This window comes from Pituophis catenifer, unplaced genomic scaffold (genome assembly GCF_029215685.1).
Source record: "Pituophis catenifer annectens isolate HBS135680 unplaced genomic scaffold, rPitCat1.0.hap2 SCAF_5, whole genome shotgun sequence".
NCBI lineage: Eukaryota > Metazoa > Chordata > Lepidosauria > Squamata > Colubridae > Pituophis > Pituophis catenifer.
Window position 1 is genome coordinate 16362923 of NW_027256885.1, and position 24492 is coordinate 16387414.

At 48.6% G+C, this 24492-nt stretch overlaps 1 protein-coding gene across 1 annotated transcript in view; it reads right to left on the minus strand.

The window, feature by feature from the left end:
- Positions 1-5324: 5324 nt before the first annotated feature.
- Positions 5325-24492, minus strand: part of LOC139317355 (zinc finger protein 777-like) — a 49493-nt gene continuing 30325 nt past the window's right edge. Inside the window, exons 4-7 of the mRNA XM_070944375.1 lie at positions 22004-22120; positions 20424-20522; positions 18822-18935; positions 5325-6592 (exon numbers count right to left, since the gene is read on the minus strand). Of these exons, the coding sequence (XP_070800476.1) occupies positions 5721-6592; positions 18822-18935; positions 20424-20522; positions 22004-22120 (1202 nt within the window). The 3' untranslated portion in view covers positions 5325-5720. The remainder of the gene's footprint in view (positions 6593-18821; positions 18936-20423; positions 20523-22003; positions 22121-24492) is intronic.

Here is a 24492-nt window from a genome sequence, read left to right on the forward strand (position 1 = left end):
CAACGAGCCACCAAGGAAGCCTTCAAGATAGAGCAAGAGCAGCCTCTGCCCCATTTGCTTCCAGATCCGCATCCTTTGGGACCTTCTAAAACACGGGTGTCAAACTCAAGGCCCGGGGGCCAGATCCAGTGAGGCTGCAGGAGGCCGCCACAGCTGAAAACAGAGCTTGTGAGGGACATATGCAGCCCTCCCGAGCTCTGTTTTCACTGGCAGAGGGTTGCAGGGGGCTGTCACAGCCGAAAACGGAGCTTGGGAGCCTGTTTTTGCTGGCAGAGCACTTGGGCCACCACAGGCGCCCCTGACACGAGTGACATCGAGCTGCCCACACACACCCTGGCCACACACCCCGCGGCCCCGTGAGGTCAAACACAATCCTGATGTGGCCCTCAATGAAATCGAGTTTGACACCCCTGTTCTAAAAGATGAAATGCAGAGCTGGCCAGACTGAATGAAGATGAAGGTGATCAGTCAGCACATTTGCCCAACGATTAAGGATCTTCCGCGGCTGACCAAAGGCTGACTCGGGATCTTCAAAAATTGATTGAAGGCTGATTCAGGACCTTCCAGGGATGATGAACGGTTTTTCTTTCCAATCGAACAGAATCTTCACCAGCCTGATTCCCCTAGGAACACAATCCACAAAGGGAGGCTACAAAGAGGAGTTCAGCCCCATCCCCCGATGACGCCCAGCACAGCGAGTTGAACTTCTGCACCTGAATTACGGATGAGCTGAACTAAAATGGCCCCAGCAAAGGGGTGAGATGGGGCGAAGTCCCTGTTGCATCGGTGGGTCAGAAAGTGGGTGTCCCTTTCAGAAGGGTCAAGGGCTGCACCGCGGTTTCAGAGGGGGGAGCCAGAGGCAAGGCGCAGCTGTGTTGCAGAAGGCGCTGCTTGCAGGCGAAAGCCTTGAGGCACAGACCGCACTTGTAGGGCTTCTCCCCCGTGTGGGTGCGGAGGTGCTTCTGCAGGTGGTGCTTCTGCATGAAACTCTTCGGGCAGAGAGAACACTGGTGGGGCCGCTCCCGCGTGTGGGTGCGCTGGTGCTTGGCCAGGTGGTGCCGCCGGACAAAGTGCTTCCCGCAGTCTGCGCAGTGGAAGGGGCGTTCTCCCGTGTGGGTCCGGAAGTGATTGGTCAGCTTGCTTTTGTCCGTGAAGCTCTTCTCACACACCGGGCATTGGTGAGGCCGGGCGCCCGTGTGGCTCATCTGGTGACGTAGGAGGTGATCCGAGCGGTCGAAATGCCGGGGACAGTAGGGGCAGCCCAGGGGGTCCTTAGGGACGGGCTCAGCAGGCGCTTCCCGGTGGGTGTTCTGATGGAGCAGCAGATGGACATGGAGCCGGAAGCGTTGGTGGCATAGCGGACAAGCCCAAAGCTCCTCTCCCGGCGGAATGGCTGATGGCTGCATCATCTCTTGAGGGGGCATCAGAGGGCTCCCGTTCATGAGTGGCGAGGACAGATTTCGCCCCGAAGGGGTGAGGCTTCTGTAACTTTGCAGGTGCTCTTGGTGGCCAACCTGACACTGCCGGTGGACATCAGCGGCTGCTTCTTCAGCCAGACTGCCCTCTTTGGCACTGAAGTTGGCCGTCTCCCCCAGAGAATCCCTTGGCCACATACAGGAATCGAAGTCCTCTTCTTTCTTTATAATTCTTTCCACAAATGTCTCTCCCGCCATCATCCAGGTCTCGTGGGCTGCATAGTTGTCCTCTGGCTCAGTTTTGATTAAGACGTGGTTTGTTGTGAGGGCTGCGGGAAATAAGGACAGCATAAACCCAACATTCGTCATGGTTTAGTCCCACCACACACACAGGAATGCACAGCAGACCCTCAAACCAGTATTTCTCAACCTTGGCAAACTTCAAGATGGGTGGACTTCAACTCCCAGAATTCCCCAGCTGCCTGGGGAATTCTGGGAGTTGAAGTCCACCCATCTTGAAGTTGCCAAGGTTGAGAAACACTGCCCTGAACCCTACCACCTTCTTAAAATAATGCTTTCTTTATTTAACAATTAATGTAAATCAGCATCTCTCAATCTCAACAACTTTCAAATGTGTGGACTCAGCTCCCAGTATTTCCGAGCATGCTAGCTGGAGAATTCTGGGAGTTGAAGTCCACACAACTTACAAGTTCCTGAGAAACAATGCTGGTGATCATCGACAATCCTTTGCTCAGATTTGAAGTTGACGGATTCAACAAAAACCCACAACTCTGCAGTAAATTTGAAAAGACCGAAGACAAGAATTGGGGTGAATGAAAAAAACAGACCAACATTTTAGAGGATTTTGAGCAAACGATTCTGGGGATGGCTTTCGCAAAATGGCTCTCTCTCTAATACAAGACACGGATACTACAAGGCTGAATGTAGATCACGCCAGGCAAATACAAGTGAAAAAGGCTTCCTAATTTTACAAGGAACTTTGGTCCTGTGCTCGACTTTCATGGATGGTGGCGCACAAGGACAGCTGAAGGAATACTCTTGAGACTAGGCCGGATTGTTTGATGACCACAATAATAATTTATTAAATTTACAGGCTGCCCACCTCTGAGCAACTTCAGGCGGTTTACAAATTGTTACAAAAACACTTTGAATGTTTGGAAACAAGTAACAATACAAAAAGCAAAAGGAAAAAGATGGTGAAGGAATAAACCCAGATCGAACATAGGAGGAGGAGGAAGAAGAGGTGGAGGACGACAATGACAACAACAACGACTGTAAGGTCCTAGGTGATCTCTAACCTTGATGGTTTTCTTGCAGACATTTCATGACCCAACTACTGTGTTTCCCCGAAAATAAGACCCTGTCTTACATTTTTTTGAACCCTGAAGTAAGCGCTTGGCCTTATTGCCATGCGCTCAAAAGCCAGATTGGGATTACTATCAGGGGATGTCTTATTTTGGGGGAAACAGGGTAGGTAACATCATCAATGCTAGAAGTTTTATTTTAGAAGGCTTCTAGCACTGATGCTGTTACCTAGTTGGGTCGTGAAATGTCTACAAGAAAACACTCAAACTCAGAGAGGATCGAGGACACCATAGTCGTCATCGGCCTCCTCCTCCTCCTCCCCACAACACCCCCCTTCCTTCAAGCATTGATGTTGTTCCCTACGTAGGTCATGAAATGTCTGCAAGAAAATCACCAAGCGAGTGGGGCACTCGGAGCTTCCGTTGTTTCAGAGTTTGATTCAGAGACCAACATTGAAGAAGAACACCAGAGAGTTAAAGGAGCACCAATTTTGGTGGGGATGACATGGGCATTTAAAGTCCCGCTTTGGACTTTTGAAAACTATGGATACAAAGATTTTAGAGCAAATAAAAAATTCATTCAAAACTGACATACACAGATTTGCAATTATTTCACCGGCTGCAGTCATTCTGCAACTCACACGTGACTCGGCTCGCTAGTTAGCTTGCTGCTAACCAGCAGATCCCGGCAATTCGGGGAGCTGAAGAAAGAATTTATGGCTTGTTTAGCCGGTGATGCAACCAGGACTCTAGCTCCCTCTAAGAGGAACAAACTAAAATGAGCCGAGGTGGCGCAGTGGTTAGAGTGCAGTACTGCAGCTACTTCAGCTGACTGCTAGTTCAGCAGATCAGTGGATCAAATCTCACCGGCTCAAGGTTGACTCAGCCTTCCATCCTTCTGAGGTGGGTAAAATGAGGACCCAGATTGTTGGGGGCAATATGCTATTTAGTATACTGTCTTTGGTGTAAGCCGCCCAGAGTCCTCGGAGAGTGGGCGGCATAGAAATATGACTAATAAAATAAATAAATAATAAAATAAAATAACTGGTTTGTACAGCACCCTAAACCTTCCAGTCCGAACCGTCCCATGTTTGCCAAGCTTAAAGTCAGTAGGAAAAATCATGTTTGTTTATGGCTAAGTCACATTATGGTTTAATTTAAGCCACCACCACCCCCCTAAAAAAACCAGGACAGTTTTCCTTAAATTCTTTCAATTTGTTTTAAATACATCTATTGGAGGTTTTTTTAAGCATTTAGAGAATAAACCACTTCTTAATGTATTTTGGAAAAGGATTTTGGGGGCGTTATAAGATGCTCCTGTTCGAACGGTGCGGTCGCCTAGAGGTGGAGCTCTCGCCTCTGTGAGTTCGATCCTAGATAGAGGCAGATATTTCTCTCTCTGGGCACAATGAGAATATATCTACTGAACAAAGCTCTGCATTGACAACAGGAAGGGCATCCAGCCATTAAACACTCCGCTAGTGTTCTGCCCCAGCTCCGGATTTCCGAGGATATTGACACACACCAACAGTCCTTATCAAATTTATTAAGTAGCAAGAATAAACAAGACCGGCAAAGGTTGGCAACCAGCCCAGAAAACAAGATATGATAAACCAAAATACTCTGATAATAAAATACGAGTTGTTTCCAGCAAGAAAGCACTAGCTGCGTGCGACTTAAATAGGCTAAGGGAGTGGCCAATTATCCTCAAGCCCTACTCTCGAGTAGACCTCCTCCCCCTGAGTAGCCACTCCTGCCTTTTGGCAGTCCTGCGTGCTCGAGCATTGAGGATAGGCTCCTCCACTTCGCTCTCTCCACTTGAAGGAACCTCTGGAGGTTCTGAAGGCCCTGGCTGAGTCTCTGCCTCTGGCACCACATCCTCTTCAGCCTCCTCGCTGCCCAACACGAGCGCTGGCTGTGCAGGCTGCTGGCATGACACCACACCAGCCTCCTCTTCATCAGGATCAGCCACAATCCGCGCAGGCCGCTGGCGGGCCACAACAGCTAGCTCCATTCAGTTGCCCAGACTCCACCCCGCAAGGGATTATGGGGTTGTTTAATGATGAAGATGACAATAAGATGCTCCTGTTCATTTAGGCCAGGGTATCAAACTCAAGGCCCGGGGGCCAGATCCAGCCCATGGGGTGCTTAGATCTGGCCCATGGGGCCGGGCTGCCCTGGAAACAGCAAAGGACCAGCCCATGGTGCCTCTGCAAGCGAAAACGGAGCTTGGGAAGGCTGTGCATGGCCCTCCCGACCTCCGTTTTCACTGGCAGAGGGTTGCAGGAGGCAGTTGCAACCGAAAACGGATCTTGGGAGCCCGTTTTCACCGGCAGAGCACTCAGGCCACCACAGGGGCTCCGACACGAGTGACGTCGAGCTGGCCCACCCCAACCCACCCCGGTCAAACAAAACCCTGATGCGGCCCTCAATGAAATCAAGTTTGACACCCCTGGTTTAGGCAGTTTTACACAATCAAAAAATTAACATACATGCCCCCCAACTCTGATCCACAGTTAGGGGAAAAAACAAGGACCGCACACAAAGCCATTTCCTCACATCTCTAGTTTATTTCTCAGTTTCCACAGAACGACAAAGAAAAAAAGAAATCCAGAAAATATACATTTAAAAAAAAGTGTCCTGCTCAGACCCATTTGAGTTCGCCGAATGGCGAACCGAGAGGTTGCTTCTGGACAGTCCTCCATCTCCAGGACTTTGACGTGGAGACCTTGTGGTTAGGGGAACAACACAATGCCTACAGTGTTGTACACTGCAAAGAAGACCAAAATGACAATCCTGGCTACTACCCCTTTTTGTTAGCTTTCACCGTTCGGAAGCATTGTTAGAGACCCCGTACAAAAATGTCATCGCTACGACAGAGCGCCAACATCTCGGGGAATCTGAACTCCAGGCTAGAGAGGGGGAGTCTACCCAGGAGTACCACTCTTTTGAGGTAGCCTGGCATCCTTGCAGGACCAGACTAAATGAAGATGGCGTCCAGCAGGGCTTCCTGGACAACCGTACCCATCAGCCTGTTCTGCTCACGCAGGTGGATTTTCTGGTGCTGGAGAAGATGTTGCTTCTGGGTGAAGCTTTTATCGCACTCGTCGCAATGGTAGGGCCTCTCTCCGGTGTGGATGCGCTGGTGCCGGACCAGGTCCGAGGGGTGGCTGAAGTTCTTGCCGCAGTAGAGGCAGCCCAGGGAGCCGCGCCCGCGCCCAGAATGCAGCCGCTGGTGCATGACAAGGCTCTTCTTTTGGGAGAAACTCTCCGGGCACTGGCTACAGCGGTATGGCCGCTCACGGCCATGACGCTTGGGGTGCTGCCGATAGGACGACTTGACGTTAAAGGTCTTCACACACTTGGCACCACCGTATGGCTTGTCTGCTCCCGGCCCCCGAGGAAGGGGCTTCAAATTATGGCTTTGCTTGAAGGTCTCCTCGCAGGCCACCGAGGTGTACCCACCACCCCCGGTGTGGATGTGCTGGTGGAGGGTGAACTGCTGCTTATACGTGAAGCTCTTTTCACAGGCCACCGGTGCTGTGGCGTGGCTTTCCTGGTGGCACACGAGGCTCTTGTAAAGGCGGAAATGTTTCCCGCATTCCGGGCAGGCAAACATTTTGTCCTCCAGGCAGTTGCGCGAGTCCGTCGGGGCATCAGGACTGCTGAAGCCTCCGCCTTCCTGTCTGGGATTCTCAGCAGGCCTTCGCTGTTCTACAAAGTACCGGCTGGCGATGGAGGCTGCATGGGAGTGAGTGTGGAGGAGTGTCTCGTCCGTGCACTTGAGCCCCAAGCTTTCACGCAGCGCTCGCTGAGCTTGGAGCACCTCGGCTTTGAAGGCCAGGTCGTCATCTGGGGGGATTGAAAGAAAAGGTCATGGGGCATGTTTCTCCAATGGACACGGCCTTATCCACCTAGCGGGCTGCCTTTGTCAATGCCACGAGGGAACCCAGCCCTGCGGTGAGTGGGGTTTGATTTCCTTCTGCGAGAAGGAAATGACGCCGGATCTGGCTACACACAATGGGAGGAAGCCAAGCAGCCCTTCCTTGCTCGCCTCCTTTCAAGAATGGAAGCCAATTCTGGGGGCAGTGATGCACCCTGCTGAGTTGAATTCTCACGCCAAAATAACCCAGCGGGGAGTCACTTCAGCCAACCATCCCCAAAGCTCCCTTTAGTGCTGAGATTTTTGCTTTTCAAGAACTGTTGGATATACAAGTAGTCTTCGACTCGCGACCGTAATAGAGCCTGCGTGATGGATGTTAAGTGAAGCAGCCACGTGATCGCCTCATTGATGACCCTGCTTTCCATGAAACAACCATGTGGGTTGTTGAGCCGAGCACGTGGTAGGTGCCTTGGGGTACCAGGGGAGGCCCTGGGAGCTCTAGCACAGGTCTGCTCCAGGCCTACCAAAACCCTCTGCACCCGGAGGCACCCCGTGCTACACTTCCCACCCCTCAGGGTCCCTGCAGGGGAATCCCACCCCATGTACTCCACACCCTCCTCATCATGAGTCAGCCATTGTCCATTTAACTTTCAACGATCTCCAGAGCTCCGATTCACGAAGCAAATCAAACCACTTTGTTCCTGGGTCACAAGGCGCGTTTTCAGAATCAGCCGCCTTTTCGGAGCACCCACAATTCACTTCGCTGTGGTGACCACTTCCTGGATCACACCACATGGCCCAGCAATGGGGCGGCCTGTCCTCCATACCTGACCTGAGCAATGGAGCTCCAGAGATCATCAAAAGACCACTGAGGAAGAGGAAGATGTAGGACTACATTGGGTGGGATCCAAAGCTTGCAGGGACCTCGAGGGGGAGAAGATACGCAGTTGGTCGTAGGAGTGAACAGTTGCACAGACACTACGGCAGCCATTAACTCCAGAACTGGGTTGCGTCAGTCGTTTTTGGTAGGTCTGCCATAATTGTGAACCATCACTAAGGTTATCCCCAAAATGCTTTGCCAAAAGATAACTTAGACTTAGAATAACTTTGTCACTTTGAATGTACACAAATCGGCATACATTACAATGAAATTTCATCACATACAGCTCTCAAAGGGTCACCACCTCCCATATACACTACATAAACATGGCAAAATAAATAAAATTATGCATATACCCACATATATTATATGACACATATAAAGTTCACAACTGGACTTCCTTGCTTTCTTTCCTTGAAAACTTTTTGCTTTTCATCCCAGAAGCTTCTCCAGTTCACTGAACTTCACTTCATTCTTCGGTTCATCTGTCAAGAAGCTTCTGGGATGAGAAGCGAAAGGTTTTCAAGGGGAAAAAAAACTTCCAGAAAGTCAAGTTGCCTTTTGGAAAAAGAACATCTCTGGGAGAACCCTGACCTGCAGGATTGAGACTCTCCATAAATGTTGCTAAGGTTGTAAGCCGAGGACTACCTGTAATTTATAAAGGATTCACTTTATGGCCGGGTGAACTGGACAAATCATTGCCATCACTGTCTACCTCACCCTGGATCATCGCACCCCACCCGGTCCGGGAACATGACTGTGTTCCCAGAGCAGAGGGCAAGCAGGTAAGCACGTTTTAGCAAGTCTCAAATACGGAAAGACGAAAGGGAGAGAAGAAATGTGGCCGTCCTTTGTCCCCCACCCCAAGGCACCTGCAGGAAAAAGTCTGAAACGGGAAGGGGGTTAGCTTTGTCCTTATATGAAGTTCTTTGCTCTCTCAGCAACTCCTTGCGGCTCGCCGACCTGCTCATCCCAGCCCAGGTTTTTGTCCAGGTGGCATCTAAACCAGCCTCGGCCAATCTCCGGAGTCTTCACCTCAGAGCCTCCCAGCAATCCTCGCCTCTGGCCCCTGCCACCCTCTGGGGCCACCAACTCTCACCAGCTCCGCCCTGGGGACACACCCAAAGATCCTGGTCCCAAGACGAACCTGCACTCGGGGTCTCCATCTCAGAGATTGGTTGCCCCACCCAAATCGAACAGGGAGGGTGGCTTAGCTCAGTGGTCCCCAATGTTTATGGCTTGGCAGCCTGGCAGGAGGGGGGAGAGAAACTGGCCCTCCGCTCGCGGAAATCAAGCTACATGCACATACACCGGCCTGCCACTCATGCAAGTCGAGCTGCGCACGTGCCAACCAGCCATTCGCGCAGCCCAGTTCCAAACAGGCCACGGCCCGGTAGTGAGCCACATCCCAAGGATTGGGGACCCCTGGCTTAGTGGGTTGGGACAAAGCCATCTGGATGAATTTATGGTTTCATTTTGGCTGCAATTATTGTGAGAGTTGCTCAACGCTGAGGTGAGCAGCATATACATTTAATAAATAATGTTAATTTAATAGATAGATTAGGATACCACTGCATGACTCGTCCTAGGCCCAAGAGATCAGGCTTTATATTTTACAAGGGAGCTTTACAAGATGTGAGAAGGGAAAACGACAGGCAAAGGATCACTTGTGGGATCTGAGTGAAGAGAAACCATACTCACATTGGCTCAACCAGTGGAAATATTCAGGGACCACTGGACCCAAATCTAGGGTCTCTTCTCCACAGGTAGCCAGAGCATCACAAGGGATTCCCCCTCAACCATAGCATCTGAGCAGCAAAACCACATCAAAAATAGCTCAGCCCGAGACATGGGGCAGTGGGCTAGCAAGGAATGGCAGAAACTCACCCCTAAGCCAGTAAGCGAACATGGTCCACTCCTGACCGCGGATGTAAACCCCGAGAGGTTTCAGTTTGTCCAATGAAATTTGCAGGATTGAACGAAGACAACGAAGGCGATCCTCAGGGGGGAGGAGAGAATCTCCAGCTAGAGTAGGGGGTGGTGAAAAGAGATCCTCCCCCTTAAGACCCGCAAAGCCTTTCTCTGCCTCTTCCCACATGAATGCAGTCGGTCTGGTGAGATTCTTGTAAACAGGCAAGCTACAATCAAGAAGCAACTCGGATCGGCTCACGGCATCATTCTGGATTTTTGCGCACGACGTAAACCCAGATAACAAGATTGCCTTTTGCTAGCTTGTTCCTGGGAATGCAGACCCACTCCTTCCTCTGTCCTCACCTGCTCTGCCCTGCCTAAAAGGAACCCAGATGGGGTGGGGGGAAGGTAAATACACTCTGGGCATAACGTGAAAGTAAGTCCACTCCCTTTGCTTCGGACTGCACATCAACACCAAAGCTTCCAAGGTAACTGAATCATCTGTTGTGCGTCTTGAGGGTTAGGGGCAGCAGTCCCCAACCTTTATGGCTTGGCGGCCCGGGGGGGAGGGGGGATAGTTTCTTGTGAGTGGCAGGCGGGCGCATGCAAGGACGTGCAGCTACATTTGTGTGAGCGGTGGGTGCTCGTAGCTGCTGCTCAAGCAAAGGGAGCTTTGCGCGCGACAGCAAGTGGCCGTCGCTTGCGCGAAGGAGATTCACACGTGTGCATGCACTTGCCTGCTGCCTGTGTGGCCCAGTTCTAAACAGGCCACACCTCTGGATACGTCCCAAAAATGCTTTTTCAAAAGGCAATCTTGCAGTTTTTTTCCCCTTTGAAAACATTTCTCTTCTCATCCGAGAAGTTTCTTCAATTCTCTCAGATAAGAAGCGAAACGTTTTCAAGGAAAAAAACCCAAGAATAGTCCAGTTGCCTTTTGAAAAAGCACCTTTGGGACAACTGTGACCTGGATGATGGAGAAGCTCTGTAGACACCTCTGGACACAGGTTCTAAACGTTGTGACGGGCTTCCCAGGAGGGACTGCAGGAAAAAGGAGGCGAGACAGAGAACACCCAGAACATTTTAGCTTGCACAGGTAGTCCTCAACTTACGACTGCAATTGGGACCAGAATTTTAGTCACCAAGCAAGAATATTAAGTCAATCACGCCTGATTTTATGATCTTTTCGGGCGGCAGTTCTTAAGCAAATCACTGCAGCTGTTAAGCAGATCATGTGGTCATTAAGCGAATCTGGCTTCCCCCATTTGCTGGTCAGAAGCCACCTAGCAAGGTTCCAAATGGCAATTTCGCGACACCTCCCCCAGGATCATGTGACCGAGAGGATGCTGCGACAGTCGTCAATGTGATGACTGGTCATTATTTTTTTCTTTGAACCGTCACTAAACGGATAGTTGTTAAGTCGAGGACTCCCTATATCCAGAGGATACTAGTGCATCCTGAGCTTCCTCCAAGAATTCACACAACAAGGGAGAAAGCAACAAACGAGAAACAGAGAGACAGACAGATGCCAATCAAGGGAACGAAACGGGCCAAAGGATCATGATGAGCTTCTAGCCTCCAGGGTCTTTGGGCTAGAAGACGTCTGGGGAAACGTGGGTCAGGGTGAGAGGAGCTCACTGGGGGTGGAAAATGGCCTACAAAGCAGCAGAAAGGAGACCTGCCCTCTGTGTAAGCCCGAGAGACCACTCTCCACAGCAGGCGGATGGACAGACAAACGGATGGACAGACAGACGGATGGACAACCTGGAAGGAAGTAGTTAACGGTGACTGTTAAGTTCTGGACGAAGAATGGAGGTGAGGCCAGAGTTATCTCAAACAGCTCTTTATTTATTTTTGCCTGAAAGGCAACTTAAAACTCCCTAGCTCACATAGTTCCTTTTACAGGGAACTAATCAGCCAACAACCAACCAGGGGAGAGTATTTCCCCACTCCAACAGATAACCAGGATAAAACCTTCATTAGCAGTTATCTCCAATACATAACACCCCTTCCCACCAAGACGGAGCATTATGGTGATCAAAATAACAATTTAACGTATATAGTCTTTTAGGTAGGCAGGGCGGCGATGTGTCCGTTCCGACCTACGAGGTTCTGTCTCAAGACCAGTAGCTCCGACGCCCTGAGTAGGCGGAGTGACTGACACTGCTTCAGGTGTAGCTTGCGGTTCCAGCAAAGACTCGGTCACTGGTAGTTCCATCACAAGAGGAACTGAGTCAGCAGGCATCTGTACATCACCACTGTCCCTTGTCGGTATTGTTGTTTGTGGTGGCTGAGCTAGCGTATCCTTAGCCAGGTTTGTCTCTGGCATAGTCCATTCTGGCTGGCAGCAGACGGAAGTTCCAAGGCAGCCACGCAGTTGATCAATGTGGCAACGCCATAACCTACCATCTTTGAGCGCAACCCTGTAGGAACGCGGCCCCGTAATGTCCACTACCCGGGCAGGAATCCAAGAAGGGCCCCCGGCATAGTTGTGGGGGTAGAAAAGGTCACCTGGTGAGAATGACCGGAGTTGGCTGGTCGAGTCTATAGGGACCTCCGAGGAATAGTCTGGGTGCAGCCGGTTCAAGTCAGTCCGCAGGCGGCAACCCATTAGGAGTTCGGCTGGACTCCTGCTGGTGGTGGAGCTTGGTGTAAAGTGTTGAACCAGGAGGTACTCCACTATCCGTGTTTGCCAATCCCCTGGGCCCATCCTTGCCAGTGCTTCCTTTGCTGATCGGACCATCTGCTCAGCCTGGCCATTGCTAGCAGGATGGAATGATCCAATCAGGGCATGATGAATGCCATGACCTGCCAGGAACAGCTCAAACTGACTTGATGTGAGCTGTGGCCCCTTATCCAAAACTAAGACGTCTGGGAGTCCATGGTTCGCAAACAGCCTTTTAAGGGTCTTGATCATGGCGTCCGAGGTGGTTGATGTCATGAGTACCACCTCAAGCCATTTTGAGTAGGCATCCACTACCACCATAAATGTCGAGTTTCAAAAGCCCCTCGACAACACATCACCTTGATGGATGGTATTGAAGACCATGAGGGGGAAGAATATCGCCTGAGGATCCGGAGAATACTGACGGATTCCAGCAACAAAACACGGTGGAGAGGGGTGTTGCGTTAGGACACCATGTACACTAATAGTGGGTGATGGACGGAAGGCAAGAAGAGGGGGGGTGGAATGGGAACGTAAATCAGCTGCTGAAGAGATAATAGTGCGGAGGGGAATGACATCGTATGCCTGTGACGAGCATGAACGGAACAAGCAGCAGCTTTGATTGTGACCGCTGTGAGAAATCATTGCCTGCCTAATGATAGTTAACTGTATCCACGCCCTATAAAATAGTACGGGCGGAGAGGTAGGGCGTCTCTGACTTTGTTTTTGCTTAGCAGCTCAGTCTCTACTGTACACTGCTGTGTTGCCTCCATTAAACCGGGTTTTGGAACGAATCCTCCTTTTCGTGGGTGCATGTTCGTTTGCGCCCGGTGAAGCACTGGCAGCTCCAGAGGGGCTGAGAATAAAAGTCTGTCCATGAAAGGGCCCCGCAAAGTCAATATGCAACCTTGACCAAGGTGTCTTGGGTGTTTCCCACTCGCGTATTGGAGCGGATGGGGGGGGAGGGGCTGGCCTTGACTGTTGGCAAGGCTGACAACATGCGACCCAATCAGCGATGGCCTTGTCTAAATTAGGCCACCAGACATAACTGCGTCCGAGTGCCTTCATCCGTACAATGCCTGGGTGGCCTACATGAAGAGCTTCCAAAACTGGCCGCCGTAATCTCTGGGGTACCACCACATGACTCCCCCAGAGTAGGCAGCCCCGTTGAGCGGACAGCTCATGTTGCCCGGTGTAGAAAGGCAGGAACTCTGTGCTGATTGGCCCCTTTGGCCACCCCCTCCATACCCAGTTGAGCACTTGGGCAATGACATGGTCCTTGGCGGAGTGTACAGCAATCTCTGATGCCGTAATGGGACCGGACAGCAGGTCTTCAATTAATAAAACAGCTGATGGTGAAGCCGGATACTCCACAACAGTCGGGAGTGGGCATCGGCTGAGGGAGTCAGCGTGGCTAAGTGTCTTACGTGGCCGATGCAGGAGGCAGTAGCTGTATGCCGCTAGGAACACAGTCCAGCGCAGCATACAAGGGGACAAAACTTGTGGCGTTTGGCGGTCCTCAGTGAGCAGGCCCAGTAGTGGCTTGTGATCAGTCACAAGGTCAAATGATTTGCCGTAGATGTATTCATGGAAGTGTTTGACTCCTGCGACCGCAGCCAAAGCCTCCTTGTCCAGCTGGCTGTAATTTCGTTCAGCAGACAAGGTCCATGAGAAAAAGGCAATTGGGGCCTCTCTTCCATCTGGGAATCAGTGGCTTAAAACGGCGCCGAAGCCAAATGGAGAGGCGTTGCAGGTGAGAACCAAAGGGAGATTCTTGTTGTACTGCACCAGGACGCTCTTTGAAGATAGCAATTCCTTAACAGCAGAGAAAGCAGCAGCTTTTCGACCCCACGACCAAGACATCTTCTTGTCGAGCAAATGATGAAGAGACTCAGCTACGGAAGCTTTGTGTGGCAAGAAAACGCTATAGATGTTTAAATGCCCCAAGAACGCCTGGAGTTCAGTCTTGTTCTTGGATGTAGGAGCTTCCTGGATGGCTTGGACCTTTGCCTGTGTAGGGTGTAACCCAGAGGCATCAATAAGGTAGCCGAGGAACTCTACCTGTGGAACAGCGATCTTGCACTTTTCTTTTTTAACCTTGAGGCCAACTTCCTGGAAACGGGTGAGTACCGCTTGCAGACGGTTGAGGAGTTTGGCATTGTTGGCCACTGATACTAGAACGTCATCAAAATAGGGGACGACACCTGAGATGCTTTGCAGGAGATGCTGCATCAGACTCTGGAAGAGTCCCGGTGCCACGCTCACCCCAAATTGTAACTGGCGACATCTAAAAGCTTCTCGATGTGTTACAATCGTCTGGGCCTACACTGTGGCGTCAACTGGTAGCTGTTGATAGGCTTGGGTTTAGCGAAGACCTTACCCTTACCCAAAGAGTGCAGTAGATGTTGGACCACGGGTACCGGGTATGCATTTTTCTGTAATGTTTTATTTAATGTACCTTTATAATCTGCTCAAATGCAGACAGAACCATCCAGCTTTACAGGGGTCACAATTGGAGTCTCCCATTTTGCGTGGTCAACAGGTTCCAGGATTGGCTGATGAGCTTGTCAAGTTGCTCATCAACCTTTGCGCGCAAGGCAAATGGTACTCTTCGTGACTTCATTCAGATTGGAGCAACCTGGGGGTCAAGGTTAAATGAGATGGGTATGCCTGTATATCTGCCCAGGTTTCCGTCAAAGACGCCTGCAAAATTAGAGGTTAATGCCTCGATATCAGAGTCACTGATGGAGTTAATGCCAATGATTCCCAGACCCAAAGAGAAAAACCAGTCCAATCCTAGGAGACTCGGTAGGGAGCCGTCCACTACGAGCAGTCACAGTGGGCCTGAAAAGTCCTTAAAGGATACTCTAAAAGTGCCGGTGCCGACGACAGGGATGCTGTTCCCCTGGTAGTCTCGGAGATGAATATGGTAGAAATCCAACTGTCTTTTTGAGATTTTAGGCACCAATCCCCTTAATGTACCCCAAGAGACAATGGTCATTGACGACCCCGTATCCACCTCCATACGGCACGGGGACCCCTCAATCAGGACGGTGACATGGACCTTCTTTCAGGAGGAGAGGCTCACTTGACCGATGACTGTTTCTGCCTTACAAGTGCCTCTGGAGACAGTAAAACAGTCCTCTCCATAACTCTCTTGTCTTTTCTGCATTCTTTTAGGGCAATTTTCTGGACTCGCAGTGGTAGCTGTCGGTTGGTTTGCACGACACACCCTGGCCAAATGTCCTTTTCCACATCTTTGGCAGATGGCATTCTTGAACTTACAAGCCCTTCGCGGGTGATTTCCGCCACAACCAACACATGCTGGTTGCCTCTTTCCTGTGGCCACATTCCTCCCCTTGGAGGATTTGAGACGATGAACATCATTGTCCTCATCTGCTGATTCACTGTGGCTAGCATCTTCGTGGTGCACAGTGACTGGTTTCCGCGATGCTAGTGGCCTGTTTGATTTTTGAATCTCAGCCGTTGACTGATTGGACATTTCGGCTGCTTGTGCCTCGTCGAGTGCCATCTACAGGGTGAGGTCTGTTTTTGCAAGGAGGCGCCGCTGTAGCTTGGCGTCCCTCACACTGCAGACCACTCTGTCCAAGACAGTATCATCTAGGTCCCTGAACTCACAATACATGGCTGCCTTCTGAAGGGCAGCAACGTACTTGTTGATAAGATTCACCTTCAGCCTGATTCCGATGATGAAAGGCGTGCTGACGTGCGATTTGCGAAGGTTTGGGCACAAAATGACTCCATAGCTTGCTCTGCAGCACGTCCCATGGCGCAGCCTGAACAGCCAATGGAGTGAGGAGAGCCCTGGCCATCTCAAAGATCTCTGGGCCACAGAAATTTAGGAAAAGTGCTCTCTTCCTGTTGTCAGTGATCTCAGCAAAGTCATTTGCTTCAAGGAAGCAGTTGAAATGAGCAAGGTAGGAATCCTGTATCTCAGAGGCTGGGTTGTATGGAGCAAAGGATAGTAATGCAGCCATTTTCCAAGAGACCGGTATGAGCCCCAGACAATCTGGGTTTAGGCATCTGTAAATCAGCTCCGGTAATTCAGCTCTGAGTGAGTCAGCTTGCAGTAATCAGCTCTTTAAAGCCTCCATTCCATTCAATCCCACCTTCATCGCCAGTGAAGGTGGGATTAGATAGATAGCTAGATAGATAGAAGATGGATAGGTAGGTAGGTAGGTATCTATCTATCTATCTATCTATCTATCTATCTATCTATCTATCTATCTATCCAGCCAGCCAGCCAGCCAGCCAGCCATCCATCATCTATCTATCCATCTTCTATCTATTTATCCATCATCTATCTATCCATCATCTATCTATCTATCTATCTATCTACCTACCTATCATCTATCGATCATCTGTCTATCTACCTACCTACCTACCTACAGTACCTACCTACCTATCCATCATCTATCTATCTATCTATCTATCTATCTATCTATCTATCTATCTATCTATCTATCTATCTATCATCTATCCATCATCTATCTATCTATCTATCTATCTATCTATCATCTATCAGTCTATCAATCTATCCATCCATCTATCTATCTATCCATCATCTATCTATCCATTTTCTATCTACCTACCTACCTACCTACTTCCTACCTACCTACCTACCTACATATCTATCTATCTATCTACCTACCTACCTATCCATCATCTATCTATTTATCTTTCTATCTTTCTATCTTCTCTCTATTATCTATCTATCTATCTGTCTGTCTATCTATCCATCTTCTATCTACCTACCTATCATCTATCCATCATCTATCTATCTATCTACCTACCTATCTATCAATCTATCATCTATCAGTCTATCAATCTATCTATCTATCTATCTATCTATCTATCTATCATCTATCTATGTATGTAACTTTCTATTTATCTACTTACCTACCTACCTACGTTACTATCTATCTACCTACCTACCTACCTATCCATCTTCTATCTATCTATCTATCTATCTATCTATCTATCTATCTATCTATCAGTCTATCAATCTTTCTATCTATCATCTATCAGTCTATCAATCTATCAAACAATCTATCCATCTATCCATCCATCCATCTATCCATCATCTATCTATCCATCATCTATCTATCCATCTTCTATCTATCTATCATCTATCTATCAGTGTATCAATCTATCAAACAATCCATCTATCCATCCATCCATCCATCCATCCATCTATCCATCATCTATCTATCCATCTTCTATCTATCTATCCATCTTCTATCTATCCATTATCTATCTATCTATCTATCTATCTATCTATCTATCTATCTATCTATCTTATTTCTATCATCTATCTATCTATCATCTATCTATCTGTTTATCAATCTATCAATCTATCTATCTATCCATCATCTACCTACCTACCTATCATCTATCCATCATGTCTATCTACCTACCTATCCATCATCTATTTATCTTTCTATCTATCTACCTACCTACGTTACTATCTATCTATCTATCTATCTATCTATCTATCTATCGATAGATAGATAGATAGATAGATAGATAGATAGACTGATAGATAAATGATAGATAGATAGAAGATGGACAGATAGATGATAGATAGATAGATAGATAGATTGATAGACTGATAGATAGATGGTAGGTAGGTAGGAAGTAGGTAGATAGATAGACCACTCTCCACAGCAGGCGGATGGACAGACAGACGGATGGACAACCTGGAAGGAAGTAGTTAACGGTGACTGTTAAGTTCTGGGCGAAGAATGGAGGTGAGGCCAGAGTTATCTCAAACAGCTCTTTATTTATTTCTGCCTGAAAGGCAACTTAAAACTCCCTAGCTCACATAGTTCCTTTTACAGGGAACTAATCAGCCAACAACCAACCAGGAGAGAGTATTTCCCCACTCCCAACAGAAAACCAGGATAAAACCTTCATTAGCAATTATCTCCAATACATAACAGTGACAACCTAAGAGGAAAGTCTGCAGGCTGGAAAGAGGATAACCACAGCAAGCCTCAAAGCATTGATAATCAAAGACCCCCGCCCCCCAGAGAGGACCATCTTCTCAGGTGGGGGGAGTGAGGAGATGCAGCCCACCCACACCCCCAGCAGGTGGAGTGGAGTACAGGTAGTCCTTGACTTACGACCACAAAGGAGCTGAACATTTCCGCTGCTAAGTGAGACAGCTGCGAAGGTGGTTTCGTCCCATTTTACAACCTTTCTTGCCACTGTTGTTCAATGAATCCCTGCAGCGGTCCAGGTGAGAACACCATTGTTAAGTGAATCTGACTTCCGGCTGGTCAGAAGGTCACCAAAGAGGGACCACATGACACCCCCCCGGGGACACTGCACCTGTCATAAATAGGAACCATTTGCCAAGCGTCTGAATTTCAATCCCATCGCCCTGGGAAGGCTGCGACTGTCATTAAGTGTGAAAAACTAGTCACAAGTCCCTTTTTTCAAAGCTGTTGAAACTTCGGTGACTAAACAAATGTTCATAAGCCGAGGACTGCCTGTATTCATGAGTGTGCTGCCCCCCTAAAGAAGTTTTTCTGAATTCAAATGACAGCAAACAGGTCTCAAGTTTTAGCAACCCGAGAACCATCTTGCGATTCAAGCCTGGTGATGGGAAAAAAAATTACAGGGACGCAAAATGAAACGCAGGTAGGATTTGAGACATCTTCAGTGTTCTTGCATCTCGGAGCCTGAAAAACAACATGGTTCCGTCCAGCAAGATACTCACCCATGCTCGGCGGGACATGCATCTCTCTTTTGTCCGAGAGGTCGGGGGCATCCATGTTCCCCTCCAGATCTCGCTTCCCTTGGGATCTGAAGGACGTCTGGGCGACTTCGTCATCTGTTCAACCAAAGAGAAGGTGACACTCGTGGTTGCTTTGGGACCTTCCTCCTCTTCCTGCCAAGCATCTGCATCCTGCATGCATCCCACCAAAAGTCAACAGAGGCTCTTCTTGGCAGCCTCCCTTAGCAAGAATCTGACTTTCTACCACCAAACAACCACACTGTAATGACAATTGAGCTCCTTTCCCTTGGTAAGTGAGACGTTTTCTCAGGGAGCTCAGCCCCATTTTACCACCTTTCTTGCCACATGTTGTGGTCTGCCAGCAGCCTGCGGAGCTGGCAGCAGAGTCAGGCAGTGAGGAGGCTGGGGAGGAACATGGACCAGTCCTTGAGTCTGGGGAAGGCTCGGACGGGCTTCCCCGTTGATTTTGCTTGTCGGAAGGTTGCAAAAGCGGATCATGTGAGCCCGGGAGACACGGCAACAGTTGTAAATATGAACCAGTTGCTAAGTGTCCAAATTTTGATCACGTGACCACGGGGAGGCTACAATGGTTGTAAGCATGAAAACGGTCATAAGTCCTCTTTTTCAGGGCCCTTGTAACTTTGAACGGTCGCTAAATAAATGGTTGTAAGTCAAAGACTGTCTTTATTCAACTATTTCAATATATTTTGTATTCAATGTTTTTCTGACATATGAAAATTGGGATGTCATAACTTCGAACAGAGATTAAGTGAATGGCTATAAGTTGAAGACTGCCTTTATTCCACTATTTTAATATATTTTGCATTCAATGTTTTTCTGAAGTATGAAAATCGATCATAAGTCCCCTTTTTCGATGCCGTTGTAACTTTGAATGGACATGGTTGTAATGGTTGTAAGTGGAAGACTTCCTGTATTCAACTATAGGTAGTCCTCAACTTATGACCACAATTGAGCACCAAATTTATGTTGCTAAGTGAAATACTGGTTGAGTGAGTTTTGCCCCATTTCATGACTTTTTCATGACTGGCCAGTTAAGGGAATCCCGGCAGTTGTTAAGTTAGTCACATCGTCATTAAGTGAATCTGGCTTCCCCATTGACTTTGCTTCTCAGAAGGTCGCAAATGGGGATCACGTGACCCCGGGACACTTCAACTGTCGTAAATATGAACCAGTTGTCAAGCGTCTGAATTTTGATCCTGTGAGCACGGGGGTGCTACAACAGTCATTAAGTGTGAAAAATGATCCTAAGTCACTTTTTTCACTGCCGCTGTATCTTCGAACAGTCACTAAATGAATCGCTGTAAGTAGAGGACTAGCTGCATTATAATATATTTTGCATTCAATGTTTTTTGAAAACAGAAAGCGTATTTTCTTTCTTATACCATTTCTTTAATTCCCACTTATCCAGAAGATATTCGTCACAACATCTTGACCAGCGAGGGAAACCCAAAAAAAATATTTTATTTGGCATTCGGCAAGATTCTTTGTTGGCACAAAGCCTTACTGGGGCCACAGACCACAAAAAAAATGCCAAATTTCCAAACGCAGTTAGCTGCCACTTACCAACGCCGGATGCCTGCGGGACCCTCCGTCCTTCCCCGTGTTCCCCTTCTCGACCTCCTTCCGCAGGGGAGGAGAGGCAGGGTCTAAAAACCAGGATTTCTGTGTTGGATGAAATAAGAGAGAGGTTGTGATGACCCAGGACAAGGCACAAAGGCCACACACTGAGAGTTCAAACTTCCCTTTAATGCTCCAACTTTCCCCCCCAACGCTCCCACGTTATGCAAGTCCCAGAGCAAAGCACGCACACACACACACACAGCAGCCTCTGGCTACGCGCAGTCCAGTTGTTAGTACAACAGCTTCAAAACAAGAAGTGCAGCAAGGCAAAGGAACAAAGAAACTAAGCAAGGAAGAAGCAATGAATCCACAGAGCAAGGAAGAAGCAATGAGTCCACGAAGCAAGGAAGAAGCAAGCAGTCCTGCAAATGCCATATGTCGGCAACAGCACACAAAACTCCACAAATTCCGTGTTTGTTCCTGACAAATGCCCCTCCCCAGTGTCTCCTCATGTCTTTGTCCCCAGGTGTGCCTTGTGAAGAGGGGCGGGGCGCTCTCCTCCCGAGTCATTGGGTCGGCATACGCTGTTCCTGTCTCCTCTCCACCCTGTGCTCAGGGATCATGAGGGGGAGGTCCTTGCTTGTCACCTGAGCTCCATTGCTCCTCATTTTCACTGCCTGCCCTCTCTTGGTTGTCTTGTCCCTGTTCCTCCCTGCTGGCAAGCCGTCTCAAGCCAGAGGGGCCCAGGGCTGCCTCGTCCTGCTCCTCACCACATTCTTCCGAAGCCAATGAGGCTGCCCCCTCGACCTCTGTCCGGCCTGACTCCTGCTCATCCTCCTCCACAGATTCAGGCTCCATCGGGGGCATGACAGAGATTTTTTTCTGGAGAATCGGGCCCTGGCAAGACTTCATGGCTTCACTCGATTGTAAAATGTGAAGTGAGCTTTGCCCCATTTTACAAACTTTCTTGCCACAGTTGTTAAGCAAATCAAAGCACTGATTAAGTTAGTCACACAGTTGTTAAGTGGCTTCCCCGTTGACTTTGTTGGTCGCAAAAGGGGATCACGTGACCCCGGACACTGCAACCGTCGTAAATACAAGTCAGTTGCCAAGCATCCAGATTTTGATCACGTGACCACGGGGATGCTATGACGGTTGACTGAAAAATTGTCATGAGTCCCTTTTTCCAGTGCCGTTGTAACTTTGAATGGTCACTAAATGAAGAGTTGTAAGCCAAGGACTGCCTATTTGGACACCGGTTTGGGGTAAAAACCTTGTAGATTTTGGTCCCAGGACCGCAGGGCAGGTGCCGGGTGCCAAAAATGCAATCGTGCATGCAATTCTGTATCTGACTGACCATCAAAACCAGGTTGTTAGCATCTGTTGGCAAGTCTGCCGTCATTTCACATGGTCGCTAAGAAACCGGTTGTAAGTCGAGGACTACCCGTACTTAACAATCCCACCTCCTGTTTTGCACTCTGTGAGCTGGGTTGGGCTGAGATGCTGGCTGAGGAATTCTGGGAGTTGAAGTCCACAAAGTTGCCAGGTTTGGAGACACCTGATTCTAGCCCCTTCCTCCTTACCTGGGCTGGGTTCCGAAGTTATCACCCTCTCCGTTGTTGCGGCCTCCTCTTCCTCGGCGCAGGGACGTTTCCCTTGTTCGATACGGGACAGAAGATCTGGTTTAGCTATGGCATAGTCTGTTGGAGAAAAGAGCACACCCTTCGCAAGATAAGCTTGATTGGAATGAAAAATACAGGGGGTCCTTGACTTACGACAATTGAGCCCAACATTTCTGATGAGACATTTGTTAAGTGACTTTGGCCCCATTTCACGACCTTTCTTGACACAATTATTACAAAAGTCAATCACTGCAATTGATAAGTTAGTAACCCGGTTGTTAAGTGTATCTGGCTTCCCCACTGATTTTGCTTGTCAAAAGGTTGCAAAAGGGGATCATGTGACCTTGGGACACAGCAACTGTATGTAGCTTTATGCAACAACTGCAGTAGTATTCAGCCAGTAGAGGGCAGTGTTTACAAATTTGGATCTATGGTAGATGCTCTGTGCCCTTTTGTTCTAAATTGAGTTTCCAGTTTCCCCTAACAGTTTTTTTTTATTGAAAAGTTTTATAGGAAATACAAACATTTTCTTCCCCCCCACCCTTCCCCCCTCAACCCCTCCCTCCCCCCCCACCCCCCTCCCTAGACTTCCCAGAACAAGCACAGGGTATAGCATTCACAAACATAAAGCTAAAATATGCTAACAAATTATTGCATTCATATTCTCCCTAAGTCTTTAACTCCTTATAACTCAAAAAACTATAAACATGAACTACTTAAAATTATTTCATTCATAAGCTATATGTATCTTCTTGTTCAAGTACTTTTTTTGTATATAGTCAATCCATCTTCTCCATTCCGATATGTATCTTTCATTTGAATGGTCTTTAAGGTATGATGAAATTTTGGCCATCTCTACCAAATGCACAACTTTTAATATCCACTCTTCAATGGTGGGTGGATCTTCCTTCTTCCAGTACTGTGCCACCAGTAACCTGGCAGCTGTTATTAAGTTCAAAACCAACTTAGTCTCTACTACAGTACAATCCATAACTATTCCCAGCAGAAAAAACTGTGGTGTAAATTTAATTTTTTTCCTTAAAATATTTTGAATAATCCACCATATTTTTATCCAAAAAGCCTTAATTTTTTTACATGTCCACCATATATGAAAATGTGTAGCATCTTCACACTCACATCGCCAACATTTAGGTTGTAAATTTGGGTACATACAGGCTAGTTTTTTTGGGTCTAAATGCCATCTGTAAAACATTTTATAAAAGTTCTCTCTTAAATTTTGAGCTTGTGTGAATCTTACATTTCTAACCCATATCTTTTCCCATGTTTCCATCATTATTGGTTCACCTATGTTCTGTGCCCATTTTATCATACAATCCTTGACTAGCTCTGTTTCTGAATCTATTTCCACTAATACATTATACAACCTTTTAATGTGCATTTGACCTTTATCTCTTGTTTGCTTTATCAAATTCTCATCCTGCTGCAAAATACCAGTTTTTTGATCTTCTCTCCATCTGGCCTGCAGCTGACCATACTGAAACCAAGTCCTAATAATTCCTTCTTCTCTTAATTGTTCCATAGATTTTAATTGTAATCTGACTCCTTCCTTATAAAGGAGTTCCTTATATGTAATCTTATCTTGCTTTTGCTCCAAATTTATCTACTAATAAGCGCATGTCCAAGATGGCGGCGCCCGCTGGGATCGCGATCTGAGGATGGGGCGCCGACCTACCCTTTGGGTCCTTTGGGGGTCGTTCTGAAGATCTTCGACCCCAGGACCAGTCAGGGGAGCTCCTGGCCAGCACGGAGAGGGTTTTCTTTCCCTCCGTGACTGAGCAGAGAGGAAGGGGCGATGCGTGGAGCGCCAGGCTGATCAGCTGGGCGTCGGCAGCGTCGGCAGCGTTTTTTTGTCACAGCCAGAGGCCATCAATCAGTTGGAGCGGCACAGTGCTGGGGGCGCCCGCCGCGCGGCAAGTTTCTAAGCCCGGGGGGGGGGGTTGCCCGAAGGGCTGCAAGATGTGTCGGGCACCCCCTGAAGACCTCTGGGACGTCGCCAGGCTCTTTCGGGGGCTGGCGACGATGGCGCGGTGGCGGCGGCGATGGCGGTTGCTGTGGAGGCTAGCTGGCGGTCAGACGGCGCTGGGGACCCCCCCCTTGGAATAGGAGCTGGGGGGGGCAACAAACCAACAGGACTGAGAGACCTGCAACCACGGTTGGGGCGGAAAAGACCCGGAGCGATCTTCTGGGCCTTGGGAGGCCTCAATTTGTGGTTGTGCGGGGGGCTGGGGGCTCGAGAAAACTGCCCCATTTCTGCCCCATTTCTCTCTCCTCCAGCGTTCCCTTTTAGAACTGGGCCCACCTGGACCAACTGTCAGCCTGTGGGACTCATTGGCACTATGCTCTATTACTATTACTATTCTGAACCCCCCTGACTCTGGAGAGGGCTATTTCCACCTGAATGGGAGACCGGTACATGGCTGCATCCCGTC